Source organism: Anabas testudineus, chromosome 16 (assembly GCF_900324465.2).
Source record: "Anabas testudineus chromosome 16, fAnaTes1.2, whole genome shotgun sequence".
NCBI classification, from domain to species: domain Eukaryota; kingdom Metazoa; phylum Chordata; class Actinopteri; order Anabantiformes; family Anabantidae; genus Anabas; species Anabas testudineus.
In genome coordinates this window covers 24,350,887-24,375,731 of record NC_046625.1, presented here as the reverse complement: position 1 = coordinate 24,375,731, position 24,845 = coordinate 24,350,887, and the positions used below count along the sequence as shown (strand labels likewise).

The window sequence follows — 24,845 nt, the reverse complement described above, 5'->3', positions numbered from 1 at the left end:
ATCTAATATCTTAAGGGCTATAGTATCAATAAAAATTGTGACTCAAATATGTACTGAAAGAGACACTTTACATTTTGAAAAAAAAAGATAAAATAACACACTAATATATAGAGAATTGACAGGGATGTTTTTAAATGACTTTAGCTATTTTTTGGCAATTCTTGTGGCTGATGGCTATTCTATTGACATTGATAATGACAAGATTGAGCATCTGTTGAGATCTGCTTTTTTAAAGAATATTTCTATACTCTGAAATGTATGAGTTTCAAAATAACATGAAACTGACAATAGAAAAATAAATAGAAAGAATACTAAAATTAACTAACTAAACTTAATTAAAATCAGGCATTGCTTTTGAGTTGTGGTTCAACAGAAGAATTTAAAATAACACACTAATGAAACTGGCCTGGATAAAAACAATGGTACCCTTAACTTAATATTTTGTTGCACAACCTTTTGAGGCAATCAGTGAAATCAAGCGATTTCTGTAACTCTCAATTAGATTTCTGCACTTATCGACAGGTGGCTTATTATCCCTGTGGGAGGATCCATGATCTGCAGCTGAGACCAAACCTTCTGACACTGGGCAACATGTTTGGCCCAGAATGAATTGATAGTCTTGAGATTTCATTGTACCCTGAACAGATTTAAGATACCCTGTGCGAGATGCAGTCAGTGCAGCCCCAGAACATAACTGAGCCTCCATCTTACACAGTAGGTACAGTTCTTTTCTTTATTTGCTTTATTTTGCCTCTGTGAGCTTATGTGACATGCCAAAAGGTTCCTGTCTTGTTTAATCTGTCCAACTAACATTCTCTCAGAAGCTTTGTGGCTTGTCAGTATGCATTTTATCAATTTCTTTGTGATTTCTTTGCTTGAAGCAGTGGAGTCCTTCTCGTCGTCTTCCATTAAGTCCACTTGGGTTAAAACAGTGACTAATAGTACAATTTCACACTTGTACTAATTTTACCTCTAATCTCTTTGGAAGTTGTTGTGGGCTCTTTGGTTGCCACATATTATCTATCTATTCAATTTGTCATCAATTTCCCTCTTGCGGCTACAGCTAGCTACATTCATTCAGACCTTAAATTTTTAGATATAATGTGCAACAAAGGAACATCAAGCTGCTTGGAGATGCTCTTATAGCCTTTATCTTTAACATGTTTGAGTATTCTTTTTTCTAATTTCCTGAGGCAACTCTTTCCTTAGCTATCTATGGTCCAAGTTTAGTGTGATATACACCATGATACCAAACAACACAGTGACTTCTTAACACCCATTAAATAGGTAGACTTTCTTTCAAGAAACAGACACCTGTGTTGCTGATTACAGGACACACTTTAGTTTAACATGTCACTATGGTCAAATTATTTTTATATTTTCTAGGGGAACCATCATTTTTGTCCAGGCCAGTTTCACTAGTGTGTTTTTTTTAAATGCTTGTTGAACCACAACTTAAAAGCAATGTCTGATTTTTAGTATATTTGTATTTATTATTCCTTTTGTCACTTTCACATTATTTCAAGGGCCATTGTGGGGTTTTTGTTTGTCTTTAACGGAAGGGTACCAAAAACTTTTCTCCACATCTGTTGTTATTATGTTGTTGTGCCTGTTGTACTCTTGCCAATCAAGTGCAGTGTTGTGAATTTCCTCTTGGGGACAATAGAGTCAAAGTCATCTTTTGTTGCTGCTTAGCATCAACCAGTTTATCAAGTCATTAAGTTGATCCAGTTCTATTTAATCTAATTGATACATTTAGTCACAACCAGTGATAAACATCTAGAATCCCCTGCTATACATAAATAAATCTGTCTATGTCATACAGTACATGTAAACTATTTCATTAATTGAAATAGACATTTTTTGGGTAAAAAAGCTATATGTTGACTTTAGACAGCCAACAGTTCCTGATGGTAGGAAAACCAAACTTTACATCACAAACCAAAGGCAAAATGCATCAAACTTTGTCAACCAAAAACTGCAATACAACACTGTACTACTTAGCACTGGTATCAAAGTCAAGGCACTGGTCCTGTATTGTCTGAACTATATGCAGTGAAGTAGCATAAAATTGTTCTGTACCTCTATTCTCCAACACACCACAACTGACTGTGCCTGTGTGAAAACACTGCTGCGAGAATAGCGGTGCTTTAAAAAGTACACTTGCGGTTCAACTTTGTGTAGGTCAACTGTATATGTGCTTACATGAAGAAAGGACAGAAAGTGTTCTGACTTGTAAGAGCTTCTAACTGCATTTGCAGGACTTGACTTTCATATTTGAGAGCTGCTCTATTTTGGGAGTCTTGCCAATGTAGTAGAGGATGGTGAGGGGCTCTAGGTCCTGGGAGACGCAGCATGGTGATGCTGATGCTTCAGGGTTAATGGTGTTATACAAGCCTAATACCTGAAACACAAAAATAAGAACCATACTATAAATACAACATGGTCTAAAGTGGAACATCACATCATCAAACTCAATATACAGTGGCTTTCATGGTTTTCTGCATTAATTTGGCTGATTATTGAGACTGTACCATGCACTTTTGACCCTGTCCCTCACACATTACCTTAGAATGCTGGGTATCGGCGCTCCACAAATATGGACATGCCCCAGCACAGAAGTTGGCCTCATACCCCTTTGGCTCATGGATCCACCTCCAGCCCAGGTCTTTCTTAAAGTCAATGTAGAGTGACCGTAAGCAACAGTTGTCCTGAACATTTCTACAATGAGATAAAAGGGAGGTGAGACGGTGAAGAGTCTGAGGTTTGTTGACGTTAGCATCTCTGTGTCTCTCACACACAAACAGAACTGTAGTTGTGCTTCCTCCTTTCTGTCTCCCTCTCTCTGTACCTTTCTGCAGGTATCCCCGGCCTCAGAGCTGTATATTTCCAGAGTGCAGTAACTGGCCCTACCAACCTGCCGAGTGTTTTTACTGCTTGTTGTTGTTGTTCTTTGTTGCCTGCTGTCCTCTCTCCTCTGTCCACTCACCCCAACTGGTCGAGGCAGAGAGCCACCCACCATGAGCCTGGTTCTGCTGCATGTTTCTTCCATTAAAGGGTTTTTTCCTCTCCACTGTCACCTAGTCCTTGCTTAAGTGGCATCGTTAAGTTTTCTATATAATTCTGTATACAGTTATTTTGTAAGGTCTTAAACCTTACACTGTAAAGTGTTCTTGATGTGATTTGGCGCTACATAATAGCAGGCATTTATGAAGCCTAGCTAGCTAGTTTCTCCTGATATGTTTGTGTCATAAGAGCTATAGTGTAGATTGCAGGTTAGTACTTAGAGCAGAAGGCAGCATCTAGGGCTCTCTTGGATCGATGGTTTATGTGCTGCAACTGGGACTGGGACTGCAGCCGGTAAGAAGGGAGAAGCATAAGCAGGAGGTGTGGAGCCCGAACACCGTGTCGCCGTTTCTTAAACAACTTTAAGTCACTGTCATGGATGCTGTCATCAATACCTGGAAATAAAATAGAGCTGCAAATCTGCTGCATCTCAGTGTATGCAAAAAATAGTCCAACATTCAATATCTCAGAAAATTAAAATAGTACTTAAAACCAATACAAAGAAAGGGTCTTTAGAAATCTTGGCCAACTGAAAAGTATGAATATGAAAAGTATGAGCCTCTACAGCACTCAATACTTGTGGGGCTCCTTTTGCATGTGGCATGGCATGGAGTTGATCAGTCTGTGGCACTGCTCAGGTGTTATGAGAGCCCAGGTTGCTCTGATAGTAGCCTTCAGCTGTTCTGCATTGTTGGGTCTGGCATATTGCATATTCCTCTTCACAATACCCCATAGATTTTCTATGGGCTTAAGGTCAGGCCAGTTTGCTCGCCAATTAAGAACAGGCATACCATGGTCCTTAAACCAGGTACTGGTAGATTTGGCAGTGTGTGCAGGTGCCAAGTCCTGTTGGAAAATGAAATCTGCATCTTGCGTTGACCTTGGACCTCAGAATACAGTGGAGCAACACCAGCAGATGATATGACACCCCAAACCATCACTTACTGTGGAAACATTACACTAGACCTCAAGCAACTTGGATTCTGTGCCTCAACTCTCTTTCCCCAGACTCTGGGACCCTGATTTCCAAAGGAAATGCAAAATTTTTCTCATCAGAGAGCATAACTTTGGACAACTCAGCAGCAGTCCAGTCCTTTTTGTCTTTAGTACAGGTGAGACGCTTCTGACGCTGTCTGTTGTTTAAGAGTCGCTTGACACAAGGAATGCGACAGGTGAAACCCATGTTTTGCATATGGAGTCTCCCCCACATTTCTGAATGGGTTTCGTTTCACAATTCTCTCCAGGGTGCAGTTATCCCTATTGCTTGTACACTTTTTTCTAACACATCTTTTCCTTCCCTTCACCTCTTTATTAATGTGCTTGGACACAGAGCTCTGTGAACAGCCAACCTCTTTGCAATGACCTTTTGTGTCTTGCCGTCCTTGTGCAAGGTGTCAATGGTCATCTTTTGGACAACTGCCAAATCAGAAGTCTTCCCCATGATTGTGTAGCCTACAGAACTAGACTGACAGACCATTTAAAGGCCTTTGCAGGTGTTTTAAGTTAATTAACTGATTGAGAGTGTTGAAAAATCCTTTCTTTGTATTGGTCTTAAGTAATATTCTAATTTTCTGATATACTGAATTTGGGGTTTTCATTAGTTGGCAGTGATAATCATCAAAATTAAAAAAAAAAAAAATCCTTGAAATATATCAGTCTGTGTGGAATAAATGTATACATTATACAAGTTTCACTTCTTGAATGGAATTAGTAAAATACATCAACTTTTTGAAGATATTTTTTATTTTTTCTAATTATATGACCAGCACCTGTATATATCTACATCCTCATCTAATAGCAGGGTGTGACATGTCTACACCATGTGTTAATGTAAAATGTTCAAAACCACAAATTATTGGTTTGGTCTATTGATAGGATTTGTTGTCAGTAGTAAAAAAATATAGACTTTAGAACAGCACTGTTTATCATTATTATACTTTTCTGGAATAAAAATACCTGCAAACCGTGCCTCCAGTTCCTCACTCTTATTGGGAATAATGTAGTTATTTGATGGTACAAATGTACAGCATGGGCAGTGCAGGCTGATCTTGAATCCACTGTTTCTTTCTGTGGAGTAAAGTTATGACTGCAACACATGCAGTAAATGAAGAGGACTGTGCTACAGTGTTGTAAGGAATACACACTTACCTCTGTGATTCAGCCATTCACTCACTGCCTCTGTTACATCAAAGGACAGCCACTCGCCTTCTGTCTGTGTGCGAACCACCTTGCTGTCAATATAACGCTGTGTTGGTGATGTCAGGTCTTTGTGTCCTAAAATCTGTGGACAAAAGGAGGCATAAGTGGTCATAGCTGTGAAACTGAAATCATATTTTACAGTTTACATTTCTATCAATGATTCAGCTGGGCACTTGAGAATGACAGCATGTGGTCAGGTTAGTCCAAATGACTGTACTATGAAGCTTTTCTCAATAGCAGGAGAAACACTGAGAATTCTATGCGCCACACTAACTTGTAATTGCCTTTGTTGTTTTTAGGTTGTTTTATGTAACCTCTGTACGATGCCAAAGTTAATTAAAATGTTGGCAGTGAAAACAAAACCTGAACTGAAAAAAGGAAACATCTCTCTCCTCATTCCACTTCCAGATGGCCACCCATCCTGAGCCTAGTTCTGCTGGAGGGTTCTTCCTCTAAAGGGTCTTTTTCCTCTCCACTGTCACCTAGTGCTTTCTCAAGTGGGATTGTTGGGTTTTCTGTATACAGTTATATTTTGTTAGTTCTTAAACTTTAAACTGTAAAATGCCTTAAGATGACTTCTGCTGTGATTTGGTGCCATACAAATAAAATTGAATTGAATTGTATTGAATTCTTTTTAGTAAGCAGAGGCCACATTTGTGTTGCACTGCCATAGACACCCTGCTGAATGTTTTATATACTATTTTATATACTATGCTATGTCACAACACTTTCTCCTTTACCTTATTGATGGGTTTTTGTTGTACCGCCCACTTGTTGGTTGAGTACCCACAGTCCTAAAGTGTCTACAGTTGGGCAAACAATCTACAAATGCAGACTGTTAAAGTCACCGTCACTGTAACCCTTTTCAGCTTTTTGTAAATCAACAATTGATCACAGGTCCTCTGAACACTCCTTTTGGTGAGAGATGGCTCACAGAAGCATATTCTTCTTGGGTGGAGCAAACTCAAAAATGTTTGAGTGGTTTTTGTCAGTCAAAGTAGCTCTATTTCACACCTCCAAACAATTTTTTTTTCTGAAGACTCCAAGTATGCTAACACCTGACTAGCGCTATGAGGTTTTTCTAGTTGTTCTCAATAAAGACATGGAAGATCAGAATTTTTTGGGTTCTTATTTTAGGCACATTATATTTGTTAATGTTGTTGACTTAGAAGAAGATCAGATCACATTTTATCAAAAAAATGGATTGATTGATGAAATTGATCGTGCAATACCAAGGAATGCAGAAATGCATATAACACAATATAATGAATTAATGAATGAATCTGACTAGTTAGTTTGGCTAGGCTGGAACAGAGCTCTCCATGGTCTGAATATAGTCATTGTACAGGGTGATGGCTGTTGGCAGGAATTCAGCTCACATTCTCTTCACAGCAGAGCAGCTTAATTCAGAGACTTCTCCAGCTCCGCTATTATAAGGAAAGGTATAGGATGTCTTTCCATGACATTCAACAGTTTGTTCAGCATCAGTCCCTCAACAACCTAACCAATTCAGTCAACTTATATCTTCAGGAGTTTCTCTCAACAGGACAAGCTGGATTGTATTAGAAGCACTGGAGAAGTCAAAAACATGATCCTCACAGTGCTGCCTGCTCTGTCCAGGTGTGAGAGAAGTCTCTGGGGCAGGTATGTGATGGCATCATCTACTCCAACCTGAGGGTGATAGGCAAACTGTAGTAGCTCTAAAGATGTTTCAACCTCAGGCCTCAAATGGGTCAGTACTAGTTGTTTCTTTCATGACATGTGAGGTAAGGGCGACTGGTCTGTAGTCAATTAGAGCTGCTGGAGATGAACATTTTAGTAGTGGCATGAGACATGAAGTCTTCCAAAGCTTCGGCACACACTCCTAACTGAGACTGAGGTTGAAGAGGTGCTGTAAGATCCCACAGAGCAGCACAGGCCTTCAGGATTTTGGGGCAGACTCCAACAGGTGCTGTCCGTGTGTCTGGATGAGTAAAAGGGGGAGGAGGAAGGTTTTGGGGATTCTCTGGTCTTGTAAGATTTCCCCTTAACCCCTTCTCTTTGAAGCCTGTGAACTTTTTCTCTCCAGACCACACATGCTTCATGTTGCTATGCTGGAGTTGGTTCTCCAGCTTCCTCCTGTAGGCATCCTTACTCTGCCTCAGTCTCACTTTCAGCTTCCTCTAAACCCAACTAATATTATACATACAAATGTTAATGCACTCTGATAGTGTCTGCCATGGAGTCGATGTTGTTTCCATTCTGTTCCCATAGAGATTCCCAGCTGGTGGCTTTAAAGCACCCCATTGAGAGACTCAATTCACAAGCTTCCTGAGACAACTTCCTATTAGTTCTCCTGGTAACTGTAACTGCTGCTGAACAATGGGAGTGTAGACAGAGGTGAGAAGCACCAGGTTGTGATCCGATCTGCATCCTTCAAGTCTCTAGTTTTTGTCTCTGGTGGGGCAGTTGACATACTGGTGAAAAGTTGCAAGAGTTGTGAAAAGACAAAGCTGTTCTTTCACAATAACATGGATTACCCCACCTGTTACTTACAAGCACCACACCCCCTCCTCCTTCTTACCGTTCTGCCTGCAGTCACTGTCAGCCCACACCATCTGGGAGTCGCTGATGGTGCAGCTGGAGTCGGTGATATGTTCCTGCAGCCATGCTTCGGTAAAGCACATAATACTGCACTCACGATACTCCCGCTGGGTCATAGTCAGTGCTTCAAGCTCGTCCAAACCTTTTTGCCAGGGACTTCACATCTCCCGCAACGACAGGAAGAAAAGGTTTAATCTTTCTCTTCCATTCTTTCTGTTTAAGCCCAGAGTCTTGCATCCCAGCTCCACAGGGATCTGGGGCTGTGATCAGCTGGTTGTGCTGGTAAATAATACGAGTAAGAACTTTATCCTGGAGGCCTCTGTCGCCATGGCTTCCCGGTACAACAAAGGTTAGAAAAACCTGAATGGGCAATCCACTGCCCATTCTGGTTAACAAGAATATTGTCAACTTGACAGAAAAGAGCAACAAAAAAAGGAACAAAAACTACGAAAAGAACAGTTCTAATCAGAGTTACTGTAACAGGCTCCCACCAGAGGTGGTGCCAATTTGCATAATGCAGAAAACCCTTTAATTCTGAAAAGTTTACATACTTTTTCTTGCCACTGTATAAACAACTGTACATATTTGCATGGTTTGTTGAAGAAACCCTGCCAGTGAGCAGGTTTGTTCACAATAAGCTAGTGTGGCAAATTGAATAAAAGTGATCTGGATTTCTGCATCTAAAAATACATCTCCTTACATTTAAAAGTTTTCAAAACCTGCTTTCTGAAACACCTGCCTCAACCTGGGGTATGATCCGACTCTCCCACCACCTAAATCTCTCTCCAGATGGAGTGACCAAAATGCTGTGTAATCGTTTTCATAGTTAACATGATGTAGTGCACATTTAGATACAGTAGTTGTGTGTTGAGAGGCATCAGAATGAAACTTATTGTTGTCTGAATTCAAGTAGATATTAATGATGGAAGATATCTACTTGAGTATTATACTACCATACAAATACACCAAGATAGAAAAAAAACACAAGAAGCATTGGAAATCAGAGAGAAACGTTTCTCGCTGATTGATTGGCCAGGCCTGGGAGAAGCAGTGAGAATGTAACCAGATGCTGGACGGACCTTTGTTATTCGGCTGTTCTTCAGAACCATGTGTTTATGTTGGCTAATCTCTGTCTAATGTGTAAAACACTATTCCTGCTGCTTTCACTCAAATCTCCTCTTAGAGTTGCTGTGGGAAACTTAACAGAGACATTGAAGCTCAGACAGAAACAGTACAAAGGAAGGGTTTTGAGGTAGAAGGTGGTGAGAAAAGATTTAGAAGTTTAACTTTTTGGAAAAACAAAATATTAAAACTCTTATTAAAACTAATATTATAGTTGTTTCCATTTCAAAGGCTAAAAGATGTGCAAAGAAAAATTGTGCAGTAGTAGAAAAGAGTACATTTGAATATTCTGTGCATTTACTCAAACACAAAAAATATGTTGTGAATTTATTGAGAACAACCACTCATAGTGCTAGTAGAATTATTCATTATTTAATTAATGAGTTAATAACTGGTTGATACCCCCTCTTGCAATTAGCATATCTGGAAGATAATTATTTTGAGGGTGTGGAAAGAAGCTACTTTGACTGACAAAACCACTTTTTGAGTTTGCTCTGCACAAGAAGATTACTAGGTGAGCTATGCATCACCAAAAGAAGCTTTCAGATGATCTGTGATTAATTGTTGATTTACTTAAAGCTGGAAAGGGTTACAAAGTGATGTCAAAGACTTCAGAAATTCACCGGTCTACAGGCAAACAAGACTGTGGCTACACCACCAAGAAATGGCTGGCCAGTTAAAATGACAACAAGAGCTTAACAAACACTCATCGGTAAAGAAACAGCTCAGAGTGACAGACGAAAGATTTAAAGGCATCATTGGAGCTGGCTAACATGTTCATGAATCTACAGTATGTACAACATTGAACTATCTATGGCAGGACACCACAAAGGAAGCTGTTGAAAAGAACATTGCTGCATGCCTGAAGTTTGCGAAAAAGCACAATGGCACTCTACAGCAGTACTGGCAAAATATTTTGTGGATTGATGAAACTAAGATTGAACTATTTGGAAAGAACCTACAACACTAAATCGGGCATTAAAAGGGCACTGTATATCATCATATCATCATAAAGTAAGGTGGAGGAAAGATCATGATTTGGGCCTGTTTGCTATATCAGAGCATGGCCAGCTTGCAGTGATTGAGGGGAAAATTAATTAATAACTGTGTCAGTTATTAATTCCAAGGTTTGCAAGGTTAATACTTTTTACAGTTGCAGTATCTGGTTTTTATGGTTGTTCTGAAAAAAAATCTGATCTTTTATGTCTTTATTATTATTTTAGGCACATTGGCTAATACTACTGACTTAGATTAAAAATCAGATTACATTTTATGACAAATTAATGCATAATACCATGAAATTCAATGAGGTTCACATTTTCTTGACACTGTACATCAGTTTTTATACTGAACTGTAGTGAGTGGACAGAAAAGAGAAAATTTTGAGGTTTTGGAAGATATTTACATTTCCATAAAATTGTAATGCTGTGCAAGATGTACAATAAAACAGCATGCAATGACTAAATTAAAATATCTCAAACCCATATTTTATTCACAAATTAAATGTTTAAATTGAGAAAATATACACTTTAAAGGAAAAAATTAGGTAATTTTTACATTGAGATGGCATTGCCACCAGCCTCGGCTCTGAATAAATAATATAGATATTGGATATTATATAGGATATTAGAGTAACTGAAATTACATATTCATTATTTATTACTGCAACATATTATTTAAACTTAAGACTCCATCACATGATACATGACAGTAAGCATTATCTTGCTTTGGGTGGTGCAGCTAAAGGAATATTCCTATCACAGTTACTGACTACACAGAAGATGATGTAAATATTTCTAAGTGAGACTGATTGAAGTGAAGTTGAAAAGACTTAGATCTAGACTAGAAATTAGTCTGAACTTTCTGAACTTTTGAGTATTTCAGTTTCTATTTCCAACGTTAAATTTTCTCAAAAAGCTCACAAAAAAGATTTTTAATGTATAAAATTCTATACTCAGAATTCTACACAGAGAGTTTCCCATCCAAGGTTTAATCAAATCAGAGTTCAAAGGAAAGTGCAAAGTTTTTAAATGTTTTAAATGTGCTAGAACAGGCTTCACAGCATTTGAAGAGGTACCATTTACAGGATTTATGCCATAATTAATTTACCTAAAAACTTGAATGAGTTTATACTATAACATGAGACATTAGTGTAGAATGGAAAGAAAATCTTGCAAGGTTCACCCTCACAAAACACAGGTTACTGTACTTCAATTTATGATGTACAGAAGGTTCTACAGGCTATTTATCACAATTAAATCCAAACATTTCAAGACAAGGTCGAAAGTTTTCAATTTTAATATATAGACGAGAACAAGTGGGTGTGTGTGTTTGATATAAATGTTATCAGTTCCCCCTCTTTGTACCAGCTCATCCCTTCTTCCCTCACACATTTCCAAGGCCTTGTTTGCATGACAAATTCTATTCACCTGATCCATCTCTAACTATAAGCTTTTTAAAAAAGGAAGTCTAGTCTTAAATGTGGAGAGGGTGTCTGCCTCCCGAACCTGAACTGGGAGCTGGTTCCACAGGAGAGGGGCTTGATGGCTAAAGGCTCTGCCTCCCATTCTACATTTAAAAAATCTAGGAACAACAAGTAAACCTGCAGTCTGAGAACGTAGAGTTCTGTGTTTTCATGACCTCTCTCACTAGTGTCCTTCTTGCATAGTTACTCAGTTTGTGTGGAAGGCCTGTTCTAGGACTGTAGACTCTACTATGCTTTTCAATGACCTGTTCTCTGAGTTGCTGGGAGTTTTATTTTGTCTTCGTGGTGTAATGGTGGCCAGGAGTACTGATTAACCAGTGACTGGACCTTCCAGACATAAGTGCCTTTATACTGCAATCACTTCAGACACATTCACTGCACACAGGTGATCCCAATTTAACTAATTGGGGCGGCTGTTTAATGTAGTGGTAACATCACCGCCTCCCACGTGGGAGACTGGGATTCAAATCCCAGCCATAGCCTACCTCCAGTAGGGGTCTTTAGGCAACACCTCCTCACAACCACCCTGCCTACCATTATACTGATTTGTAAGTTGCTTTGGATAAAAGCGTCTGCTAAATGTAATTGTAAGCACCAAATATCTGGACCTGTTGGATTAGTTACCCCTTTAAAGGGGGTAAACATGAATGCAAATACTGATGTCACCTTACATATTTTTATTTAATTGACATTACTTTGTAGAAACCTGTTTTCACTTTGTCATTAATGAGATATTTTTCTGAAATATTTTGTCAAAGTTGCCAACTTTTATTGACTATGATTGATTTATAAAGTTTGGAAAGTGATACCTGGTAGAGCTCTATGCGCTGTTCAGACACTCGGGCCACTGGGTTTTGAAGACGGAAGATCCTAAGCTCAGCCTTCACCAGGTTGGATGCATTCTTTTCCATGGAAGACACATCAAAAGTCAGCCGTCTGAAGTAAGGGTTGAAGTGTGTAGGAGAGATGACATCTATAAAACAGGAGACCAAATGGCTGATTGAGGTAAGTGTGTGTATGACAGATTTCTTTATTGTTATAGACTGGTTATCCAGTGGCACGAAAAAAGTATGTATATGTATGTGGAATTTCATGGTTTTCTCAAGTCAAGCCTATTAACAAACTTAATGTGCCTAAAATAATAACACAAAACAAATTCTGATCTTTTATGTCTTTATTGAGGAAATAACCTCAACCAGGCACATCTGTTGCTGTGTATCAGACCTGCACATTGTTCAGGTGGAATTTTAGCCCATTCTTCCTGGCAGAACTGCTTTAGGTCTTTCATATTCTTTGGTCGTCTCATATGAGTGGCTTTCTTAAAATCGTTCCATAGCATCTCTTTGGGTTGAGGTCTGGGCTTTGACATGGCCTCTCCAAAAGGCCATTTTTGTTTTTTGAAACCACTCTGTTGTGTGTTTTGGATCACTGTCCTATAGCATTACCCAACTTCTACAAGGCTTTAGCTGACATTCAGTCATTCTCACATTATTCTGAAGAATCTTTTGACACGCTTGGTCATTTATATATTTAATTACTGTAAGCTGACCAGTCCCTGATGCATCAAAGCAGGCCCAAATCACCCAAACTGTGAGGTATGATGGGGTAAATATCTTGGGTCACCCACCCAAGATATTTACCCCATCATACCTCACAGTTTGGGGTATGATGGGGCAAATTTTAGGCGTGCAGCATTGTTTTTGGTAAGCAGCGGCTTCCATGGTGGAAGACACCCTGCTTGTTTAGTGTTTTACCTTTTCTCATGAACACAGATGTTAGCCAGTTCCAATGATGCCTTAAAATCTTTGGCTGTTACTGGGGGTTGTTTCTTTACCTCATTAATAAATGTTTGTTGTGCTCTTAGGGTAACTTGACTGGCCGGCCGCCCACTTCTTAGTAGAGTAGCCACTGTCCTAGAGTGTCTCCATTTGGAAATTGTTTGCCTAACTGGTGAATTTCTTAAGTCTTTGATTTCACTTCGTAACCCTTCCCAGCTTTATGTAAATCAAAGATTCTTGATCTTAGATCCTCATGCTCCGTTTGATGAAGCATGGCTCACAAAAGCATACACAAAAGGTCCACACAAACACAAATACAGAATAACATCAATAAAGAAAACTTGGTATATATACAGCATATATAAGATGAATGAAAATAGATTAATTAAAATGGGTCAATAATTATAGTCCAGGGTGGAATAAAGAATGAAAACAGATATATGACAAGAAATGATCAGTTTCCCTACCCCTTACATAGGGGGGAGGAATTGAAAAAGTATGTGAACCCTTTGGGATTACGTGGAGTTTTGCATGAATTGGTCATAAAATGTGCTCCGATCTTCATCTAACTCACAACAATAACACAGTCTGCTGAAAATAATAGTACACAAACATATGTTTTCATGTTTTTATTTATACATAACATGTAAACATTCACAGTGCAGGGGAAAAACTATGTGAACCCCTAACCTAATGACTTCTCCCAGAGCTAATTGGAGCCAGGAGTGAGCCAACCTTGAGTCCAATCAGTGTGATGATATTGGATGTGTTGCTGAAAGCTGTCCTGCCCTTTAAAAACACACACCAGTTTTGAGTTTACTATTCTCTCCCTAGGCGTGGTCGTCCTGTAAAGATGACTGCAAGAGCACAGCGCAGAATGCTGAATAAGGTAAAGAAGCATCCTAGTGTGTCAGCTAAAGACTTACCGAAATCTCTGGCACATGCTAACATTTTTGTTGACACATCTACAATAAGGAAAACATTAAACAAGAATGGAGTACATGGGAGGACACCACGGAGGAAGCCATTGTTGTCCAAAAAAAATATTGCAGCATGTTTGAAGTTTACAAAAGAGCACCTGGATGTTCCACAGCACTACTGGCAAAATATTCGGTGGACAGATGAAACCTAAATTGAGTTGTTCAGTTGGAAAAAAACACACAACAGTATGTGTGGAGAAAAAAAGGTACAGCGCACCAACATCAAAACCTCATCCCCACTGTAAAACATTAACATTAAAAGGAACAGGTAGAAAGGTTTTCCTGTGGCGTTCTTTGGAGCACTTAATGTTGATCAATCTCTGGCTGGACGTGCTCCTCTGTCCAATCAGCAGACTGTGTAGTGGGTGAGAGGGATTGTCCAGGGTCCAGCTCTGCCCCCAAGCTAGTCCGCCTCGTCAGTTTGTTCAGCCTGTTAGTGTCTGCCACCTTTATGTTGCGGCCCCTGCAGGCCACAGCATAGAAGATAAAACCTGCCACCACAGACTCATAGAACATCCACAGCACGGTACTGTAGACATTTAATGCACTGAGAAAATAAAAAATAAAAAATAAAAAAAACATGATCCCTCCCTAAGGTCCTGGACCCCGGGCTAATTTTCTTAACTCATGCAACACCTGACTCTAATGAGCTTTTTCAGGTCATTATTCAAAGCATTCACATACATTTTCTACTCTCACTGTGAGGTTTTATGTTTGCTCCCACTAAAGACATGAAAGATCAGAATTTTCTTGTGTTATTATTTTAGCATTTATTATATTTATTAATACTCTTGACTTAGATGAAGATCAGATCACATTTAATACAAATGAATGAAAGGTCTACATCATGTTTTATGCCACTGTAGGTCCAAACGTTCCTTGTAATGCTAACTAAGACAAAAACTATAATTTCATTAAAAATACAGAGAGAAAATAATTTAGCCTTGAGATTTGGCAGGGTGTTGGCCCTTAAATATCACACTTAACACCAGACTTGACAATCATTGCATTAAACACAGTATATTTGATTAAAATAGCATTTTAATGTGAAACGTAAGATAAATTAAAGGTTAATTTTAAGATTAAAAGGTCTCCAAGCCAACAAAGCTCTAAAGACTATGACATTCTTTGGGTTATTGACAAAGCTCCTCCAGATCCATGATCCATTGACACTTAACTGACACGTGCAGATCTGACAGACATGTGTCGCTGCAGAACACACACACACACACACACACACACACACACACACACACACACACACACACACACACACACACACACACACACACACACACACACACACACACACACACACACACACACGTTATATTGGAAACCATGTGAGTGTTTGACAGCATCCCACAGCATGGTGAATTAAGAGGCCCTGGGGACACTGTTATTGTTGCGTGGTCACGCATGCTGTTTTCATTTTTTACTTTTTCATCTTATAAACAACAAAGGAGCATTATGTCTTGCTTCTTTGTTCTGCATCATATTTTGTATTATACGTGTCTTATCGTTTCAGTTGTATGAATAGAATCTTGTGCATGTGGATAGTGAAAGCACACCTTGAAAGGTCCCCTATTGTGCAAAATATACTTTTTGAACATTTCTCTACATTTATATGACTCTAGGGTGCATGTAGACACGCACTTTCTGCTTTTTTTACATTTTGCTGTTTGTCCGATACTCTCCCAGAATGGTCAGTTCAGAATCCTTCACCTTAATGAAGTCAAGAAGAATTCACGTTACACAGGCTTGGTCCACTCATCGCCCGCCACAAACTCTGCCCAAAACTGTTGCTGGATGATCCAATGCACACCGAAGTCTTTTCAATTTACCATTGCAGCAAGACATGAGGGACCTGTGGGTTGCTTTTATTGTCATTGGACTGGTGCTGGAAAGACTGCTGGAGGTTTAGTATTTCTCTGGACACCAATTCACTTCTGACTATTTTAAGAATGAGCGTGCGTTCGACGCTGGGTTTGCATCACAGCTGAGGTTTAAGAAGGGATCAGTTCCGACAGTGATCCACTCGCTGCTCCTCCAACAGTAAATACATTTTTCATATATTGTAATAACTGTAGTGAATTATCATGTTATGTTAACTGCATGACATTGCTGGCTGTCTGTATACCATGCCGTGTTGTACATAAGTCACTGTGTGTCTTTTCACAAACAAAAGAATTACGACTTGCGTTTTATTTGATGCATGTAGGTATTTACACAGACAAGGTGGACAGAATATGTGCTTTTCTTTCAAAATCTCAAACGGTCCTCCGACAGGTTATCATCCCAGTTACCCAAATACTAGTAGGTTTCCTGTCAAACAGAGACTATTACTGCAGACTGTTGGTACACAGCTGTCTCTGAGGAGTCTTCAGCCGCAGGTCTGTAGCCTAATATGTTACAGCTGCTTTAGGTAAAGTTCACAATAATTAGCTTTGCAGACGTCACTACTTAGTTACAGTGTTGCTGTAAATCTTCCTGTTATATTTCACAAAAAAACAATTTCTGCTACAACTCACCAGGCAACTGTGTTCTGAAAAGATTTCAACACCCATAAAGCAACTATCAAAGATGTCACCTGGACCTTGATGAGGGAGATCCATAGTGATCTAAAAGAACCCTAACTCACAATATTTCCTCACACTGTGCAGAAGATTCAGCTGTCGTTACACTTTGACAGCATCATCAGATGTTATTTTATCTACTTCAAATTCTATTACTCAGGGCAGGCTGAACAGACACACCTTTTTGTATGTTGAAGTTTAACAGCAGTACTGTAGTGTATACATGACCATTATAGCTATTCATTCAATTAACACACAAACACTGTCATGAAAGACTTTTTTCTCAATTTTAGATTGTCATGTTGGATAAGATGCTGACAAAAGGATCCTTAAGGATGCTGAGCCTGCACCCACATTTTGCTCACAACAAATGTGCAAGTAGTTTAAGTGTTATTTCTTTTATCTCGAGAAAATTGTCTTTGGTCTGCTGTTATAGCATTTTTGTTTTGTTTTATCTTTACTGTACTTGAAGACTCCATGGCCACAGTGGACCAGTGGAGTTTTGTATTACCCTGTATTACAATGACAATGTTCACTTACCACAAGCTGGAGACTATCTCTTCAAAGAAGAGGAAAAAGGAAGAATGCAGAGTCAAACTAAGAGGACTGAGCTATCATTCTGTTTTATATTCCTTTATAAAATAAAAAATAAAAAAATCAACAACACCTTTGTAATTTACATGTTGTGTTTACTGTAGGTCTTGTACTTTGTGATACATTCAGAACAACTGAAATAAAATAATTATACATTTGTAAAATATGTAAACTCCACACTCATTATTCAGTGAAGCACACAGAAAATTAAAAATACCAACCACGTATTTGTCTCATATTACAGAGGGTATGTCGATTATTGATCATCAGTGGGGTGGTCTTGCTTGCTGTGAATCCGCGAACCACAACTGACCAATCAACTGAAATAACAGCTTATTTTATACACCCAGGGAGGCACCAGCACCACAGGACTCTGAAACATGGGAAACCTAAGAAAAATTTAATATTGTTAAATATATTTTTATTTTAGGTCATGTAAAGATCTATCAAAGGTGTGTCACCAACTCTTTTAGTCTCCAGCTCTTAATTATTACAGGTATAATGCATATTTGAGTTAATCTAGCCATAGGGGTTGCAAGCCAGTGACTTCTGTGCCGGTCCCAAGCCCGGATAAATAGAGAGGGTTGCGTCAGGAAGGGCATCTGGTGTAAAAATTGCCAAAATAACCATGCGAATCATTCACAAGACTTTCATACCGGATCGGTCGAGGCACGGGTTAACAACGACCGCCACCGATGCTGTAACCTACAGGGTGCCGGTGGAAATTTGACTACTGTTGGTCGAAGAAAGAGGGGAGGCAGAAGGGTTCGTGGTCAGAGAGAGAAGGGAAAAGGCAGGAACATAGATTTGAGAATAGGGACTCTTAACGTTGGTACGATGACAGGGAAAGGCAGAGAGCTGGCAGACATGATGGAGAGTAGAAAGGTAGATGTTCTGTGTGTGCAGGAGACAAGGTGGAAGGGCAGCAAGGCACGTAGTATCGGAGGAGGATACAAACTGTTCTACCATGGTGTTGATAGGAAGAGAAACGGGGTAGGAGTGATCTTGAAGGGGGAGTTTGTGAACAATGTTCTAGAGGTGAAAAGAGTCTCAGACAGGGTGATGAGCATAAAGCTAGAAATTGAAGGGGTGATGGTGAATGTAGTCAGTGGGTATGCGCCACAGGTTGGCTGTGAGTTAGAAGAGAAGGAGAGATTCTGGAGTGAGTTTGATGAGGTCATAGAGAGTATCCCCAGAGGAGAGAGAGTTGTTGTTGGAGCAGACTTCAATGGGCATGTTGGTGAGGGCAACAGAGGTGATGAGGAGGTGATGGGCAGGTTTGGTGTGAAGGAAAGGAATCTGGAAGGACAGATGGTGGTGGACTTTGCTAAGAGGATGGAAATGGCTGTAGTCAACACTTACTTCCAGAAGCGAGAGGAACATAGAGTGACATACAGAAGTGGAGGTAGGAGTACGCAGGTGGACTACATCCTATGTAGACGAGGTCATTTGAGAGAGGTTAGTGACTGCAAAGTGGTGGTAGGAGAGAGTGTAGCCAGACAGCACCGCATGGTGGTGTGCAAGATGACTCTGGAGGTCAGGAAGAAGAAAAGAGGGAAGTCAGAGAAGAAGACCAAGTGGTGGAAGCTAAAGAATGAAGAAACTTGTGAGGAATTCAGGCAGAAGTTGAGACAGGTTCTGGGTAGTCAGGATGAGCTTCCAGATGACTGGGAAACCACAGCAGAAGTTATCAGGGAAACAGGTAGGAAGGTGCTAGGTGTGTCATCTGGAAAGAGGAAAGAAGGTAAAGACACTTGGTGGTGGAATGAGGAAGTACAGGAATGCGTCCAGAGGAAGAAGTTAGCTAGAAGGAAGTGGGATGTAGAAAGGACTGAGGAAAGTAGACAGGAGTACAAGGAAGCGCAGCGTAGAGTGAAGAGGGAGGTGGCAAAGGCCAAACAGAAAGCTTACGATGAGCTGTATGACAGGTTAGACACAAAGGAAGGAGAGAAGGACTTGTACAGGCTAGCCAGACAGAGAGATAGAGATGGGAAGGATGTGCAACAGGTAAGGGTGATTAAGGACAGAGATGGAAAGGTACTAACAACCCAGGAGAGTGTGCAGAAAAGATGGAAGGAGTATTTTGAGGATCTGATGAATGAGGAAAATGAGAGGGAAAGAAGAGAGGAAGATGTTGATGTTGTGGAGCAGGAAATAGAAGAGATTGGAAAGGATGAGGTTAGGAAGGCTCTGAAAAGGATGAAGAGTGGAAAGGGTGTTGGTCCTGATGACATACCTGTGGAGGTGTGGAAGTGCTTAGGAGAGACAGCAGTGGAGTTTCTAACCAGTTTGTTCAATAGGATTCTAGAGAGTGAGAAGATGCCTGAGGAATGGAGGAGAAGTGTTCTGGTTCCGATCTTTAAGAACAAGGGTGACACGCAGAACTGCAGCAACTATAGAGGAATAAAGTTGATGAGCCACACAATGAAGCTGTGGGAAAGAGTAGTGGAAGCCAGGCTTAGGAAGAAGGTGGAGATTTGTGAGCAGCAGTATGGTTTCATGCCCCGTAAGAGCACCACTGATGCCATTTTTGCTTTGAGAATGTTGATGGAAAAGTACAGAGATGGACAGAAGGAGCTGCATTGTGTCTTTGTAGATTTAGAGAAGGCGTATGACAGGGTGCCGAGGGAGGAGCTGTGGTACTGTATGAGGTCGTCGGGAGTGGCAGAGAAGTACGTCAGACTAGTTCAGGACATGTATGAGAGAAGTATGACGGTGGTGAGATGTGCTGTAGGTCAGACAGAGGAGTTCAAGGTGGAGGTGGGACTACACCAAGGATCAGCTTTGAGTCCCTTCTTGTTTGCTATGCTGATGGACAGGCTGACAGATGAGGTCAGACAGGAATCTCCCTGGACAATGATGTTTGCGGATGACATTGTGATTTGCAGTGAGAGTAGAGAGCAGGTAGAGGAACAGCTGGAGAGATGGAGGTTTGCTCTGGAAAGAAGAGGCATGAAGGTCAGTCGTAGTAAGACAGAATACATGTGTCTGAACGAGAGGGATCCAGGTAGAAGCGTTAGGTTACAGGGGGCTGAGGTGAAGAAGGTACAGGAGTTTAAGTACTTGGGGTCAACAGTTCAGTGTGATGGAGAGTGTGGAAAAGAGGTGAAGAGGCGAGTGCAGGCAGGTTGGAGCGGGTGGAGGAAAGTGTCAGGAGTGTTGTGTGACAAAAGAGTGTCAGCAAGACTCAAAGGAAAGGTGTACAAGACAGTGGTGAGACCAGCTCTGCTCTATGGGTTAGAGACGGTAGCAGTGAGACAGAGACAAGAGGCTGAGATGGAGGTAGCAGAGATGAAGATGTTGAGGTTCTCCTTAGGAGTGACCAGGTTAGACAGAATAAGGAACAAGTACATCAGAGGGACGGCTCACGTTGCCTGTGTTAGCGACAAAGTCAGAGAGGCCAGACTGAGATGGTTTGGACATGTTCAGAGGAGGGATAGTGAGTATATTGGTAGAAGGATGTTGGAGATGGAGCTGCCTGGCAGGAGGGCAAGAGGACGACCAAAGAGGAGATATATGGATGTCTTAACAGAGGACATGAGGTTGGCTAGTGTTAGGGTAGAAGATGCCCATGATAGAGTTAGGTGGAGAAGGATGATTCGCTGTGGCGACCCCTGATGGGAAAAGCCGAAAGAGAAGAAGATAATGCATATTTGAGTTATCACTACTATATTTCACAACATAGCAATTAGTGATATGTCTAGGGTTTTAAAACCTAGCCCTCAAGGACCCTTCTATTGAAAAATGTGAGCTTTTATCCCAGTGTCAAGCATCTAAAGCTCAACAGACAGACATTGTGTAACTGAGTTTTTAATCATTATTGTAGCAGCATAAAGTTGCTATGTAAAATGACTAGGCCTATATTACAGAAACCAAGCTAAACTAAGTTCAAAATCATCATTGACAAATACTACCAGTTAAAATTATATTAATTATTACAAACCAAGATCGAAAAGTATTCTAACAGACATCCTATGTCCTATAATACGGTTAGTTACATTCACTAAGCTTCCATAAACGTCCTGTTCTATTGAAATGTTTGTACGTCTCTGCAAACATTATTTACAGACGTCATGCCTAAGTTGGTTATAGCCCGCTAGCATTAACCACATACTAAGTCCCATAATAAGGTTAGTTACATTAACTAACCGTTCATAAACGTCCTGTACTATCCCAATGTTTACACGTCTATGCAAGCATTATTTACAGACGCCAGGTCTAAGTAAGTGGGTTATATGTAACAAACTTAGACCTGATGTAACCTTATATTCTACTACTTTGTTTGTTTGTGTAACCAACCAAAATAGCTAACAGAATCAGCCCGCTAGCATTATCCACATGCTACACATAACACAATTATTTACACCAACTTGTTTACTGACCTTTCAGAACATCCTGATAGAAAGGTTTCCAGGGTGATGAGAAGGATTTTGTAACCCAAACTCTGCAACGTCGCATTTGCTTCCGCGTAGAGGCATGGGGGCACATCTCATTTGCATACACACCCTGAAAACAGCTCGCTCTGACAGAGGGCCTGAAGTGCACACTTTCAGACAGGCTAGTGGAGGCGATCTACGCGTTTTTTTGGCCTGACAATTTACACGCACATCCAGGATCAGCGTACTTTAGCCTGAAAGACAAAATAGTGGACCTTTGAACAGGAAGAGATAGCCATGAATTGGGATTTCCATTCATTTCCTGGTGAAGCGCACACATCTTTGTATGGCAGTCATTGTAAGGACACTCATTAACATTATGCGTTCCCTATCACTATTGATTTTTAATGTATCTTATGTACTGCCCTACTCTAACCCTAAAACCTAGTCTTAATCCCCAAATTGCTCTTTAAACAGCTAAAATGTCATTACTTTGTAAAAGTGACCTCACTCCAAAGGTTTTCAAGACTGAAGAGGGAAGCATGCCAGATTATTGTCAAGTGTAAAAAAAAAATCAAAATCAAAATGCTATATCATACCTTTGTTTCCTTGGCTTCTTTACATGCACTTTAAAACTACTTCAGCAATCACAATAATATTAATATCATTTATTGAGATTGTACCATGAGGTAAAATAAACATTAGTCTAGCAAAATTTTTTACTGCATGACAAATCAGGTCAAAACCTCTGATTATGAGAGACATGATAAGGAACCTTGCCAAATGTCTGCCCATTGAATTCATACCTCCTTGTTACCTTATGTTTAAATGTTGTCATTTGGCCGATGCTTTTAACCAAAGCGACTTAAAAGTGAGGCACAAGTGAAGCAAAACATCTAAGCCCAGGAGAAGAACTTTAAAGTGCTCTAAGAAGCACTGTTTTCATTTCATGATGTGTAAGTGCAAGGTTTTTGCAGAGAAAGTTACAGAATCCAAAGATGCATTTTAACTACTTCATTAAGTGCTGAAATCAGTCTAAATCTGAGGATTATGATGCAGCAAATCAAGTGACATATCAGCTTATTTGACATGGCAAACCTTTAATGCCTGATCAAAGGTTTGCATTATGGTATTAACAAATGGGCAGTCATATTGTTACGACATTTTCCATTATCATAATACCTATACTTAATTCTAACACAAGTTAATCAAATGTGGGTACATATATGAATTAAGATCTGGTGACTGTGCATGCCTGTGTTCTTCTTTGGTATTCATGTGGGTTACAAACCATTGTAAACAGTGTTGCACTATACACCCTAGCTACTGTATGTTGTATTCAATTCAATTCAATTTTATTTGTAGAGCGCTTTTTACAATTGACATTGTCACAAAGCAGCATTACACAACCAAAGAACAGTACAAAGAAAGAAACCAAAGAATGTTGTATGTCATTCACAGACCAGTAAGAAAGCTTTGATTTTCTTGTTGAGAAGATCATACATCCTGAGTGGATTAAACACATGAAGTGCACAGAAGGATTTAGTGATTCAGTAGGTGACTGTTTGTCCAGCCAACTCTCTGGATTCTTACAGTCACCTGTGAAATACCTCTGCTGCTGTGTTGCAATATAACTGTCTATTTTTCTTTATCATTTCCACTTACAAATATACACTGTGGTTTAAACCAATACAGTGGACTTTAAAAAAATGTCAACTTCTCAAGGAGAACTTCAAAGGACCTATAGGATCATGTCCAGCACCCTGTTGCCCTTAACAGAATAAGCAGGATGGGTAGTTACCAATAAATTAATGAATCACCTTAATAATAATAATAATAATACATTTTATTTAAAGCACCTTTCAAAACACTCAAGACACTGTACAATCAACAATAAATCAACACAGGACAAAACAGATTTTAACAGCACAAATGCAGATTAGAGTGAGTAGGTGATCTTAAACATGTAGGTTTTGAGTTTAGATTTGAAGATAGGAAGATAGTCAATGTTACGGAATTCCTGTGTTAATAAATTCCAAAGAGTAGGGGCAGAACGGCTGAAAGCTCTGCTCCCCATGGTGCTAAGACGGGCAGGGGCGACATTGAGGTGGATGGCGGAGGAAGATCTGAGTGAGCGAGAGAAGGTGGCAATGTGGATGAGATCAGATATGGGGGGGGCAAGGTTGAGAATAGCCTTAAAGGCATACAGAAGGAAGTCTATTCTGTATTTAACCAGATGCCAGTGAAGTTGTTGTAGGATAGGGGTGATGTGTTCGGAAGTGGAGGTTTTGGTGATGATGTGAGCAGCTGAGTTTTCTACCAGTTGGAGCATATGAAATGATTTTTTGGGGATGCGGAAGAGATGAGAGTTGCAATAGTCAATTACTTGCACTGTACAAATAAGGCAACTCCACTCAGGCATTTTGAATTGCTGCTCCATCTTTGTTCTAGCCACCTAGAACAAAGCCGCTTTTCTTTTCAGAGGTGTGGTGACAGGGTACTCAGTTGGCAGGTCACCAGCCTGTCACAGGGCTCACACAACCAGCTACATGATGATGTTCTTTAATTTATATTTGGCATGCCATCTTTTTCCAAATTCAGCATGTTTAGTAACATTCAGTAGAATAACAATATGATATTGGGTTTTGAATTTTTCTGAAACATGAATGTCCTAAATTCTACACTGTCCTTATATGCCTCACACAAAGGGCCTTCCTAGAGTTGATGCTGTTTCGCAGAACAAATGATTCATTATTCATTAGAGCCACTTACTACCATACACTGTAAGACCGAACAGTAAAAGCTTGTCAAATGAGTTTTGTTAACTCAAAATTTTTAAAAAGTGGATTTACCTTTAATATTTTGAGTAATTTGAACTGTTTTTTATTTTTAAGTTTATACTGATTAAATTCTTTGAGTAAATTTAGTCATTGAACTCAAATGTTCTGACCATTTCTGTCTGACGTCACGCGGTTCAAACTCGAAGTCCGCCATGTTGTTTGCTCGCATTGTGGAGAAATTGAACCGAGGATGTTTTAGGTGGACCGGGTCAGACAGGCAGCACCAGCTCCTGATGGACCGGGTCA

General features: G+C 39.9%; 1 protein-coding gene across 2 annotated transcripts in view; it reads right to left on the bottom strand.

The window, feature by feature from the left end:
* Window positions 1-1,427: 1,427 nt before the first annotated feature.
* tgfb2 (transforming growth factor, beta 2) overlaps window positions 1,428-24,845 on the bottom strand; it is a 48,980-nt gene continuing 25,562 nt past the window's right edge. Inside the window, exons 2-7 of one of the 2 annotated variants that reach the window (XM_026372602.1) lie at window positions 12,265-12,428; window positions 5,215-5,347; window positions 5,023-5,133; window positions 3,284-3,461; window positions 2,568-2,721; window positions 1,428-2,404 (exon numbers count right to left, since the gene is read on the bottom strand). In XM_026372602.1, coding sequence (XP_026228387.1) covers window positions 2,246-2,404; window positions 2,568-2,721; window positions 3,284-3,461; window positions 5,023-5,133; window positions 5,215-5,347; window positions 12,265-12,428 — 899 coding nt within the window. In that variant the 3' untranslated portion in view covers window positions 1,428-2,245. The remainder of the gene's footprint in view (window positions 2,405-2,567; window positions 2,722-3,283; window positions 3,462-5,022; window positions 5,134-5,214; window positions 5,348-12,264; window positions 12,429-24,845) is intronic. The other variant, XM_026372603.1, reaches the window with a different exon arrangement.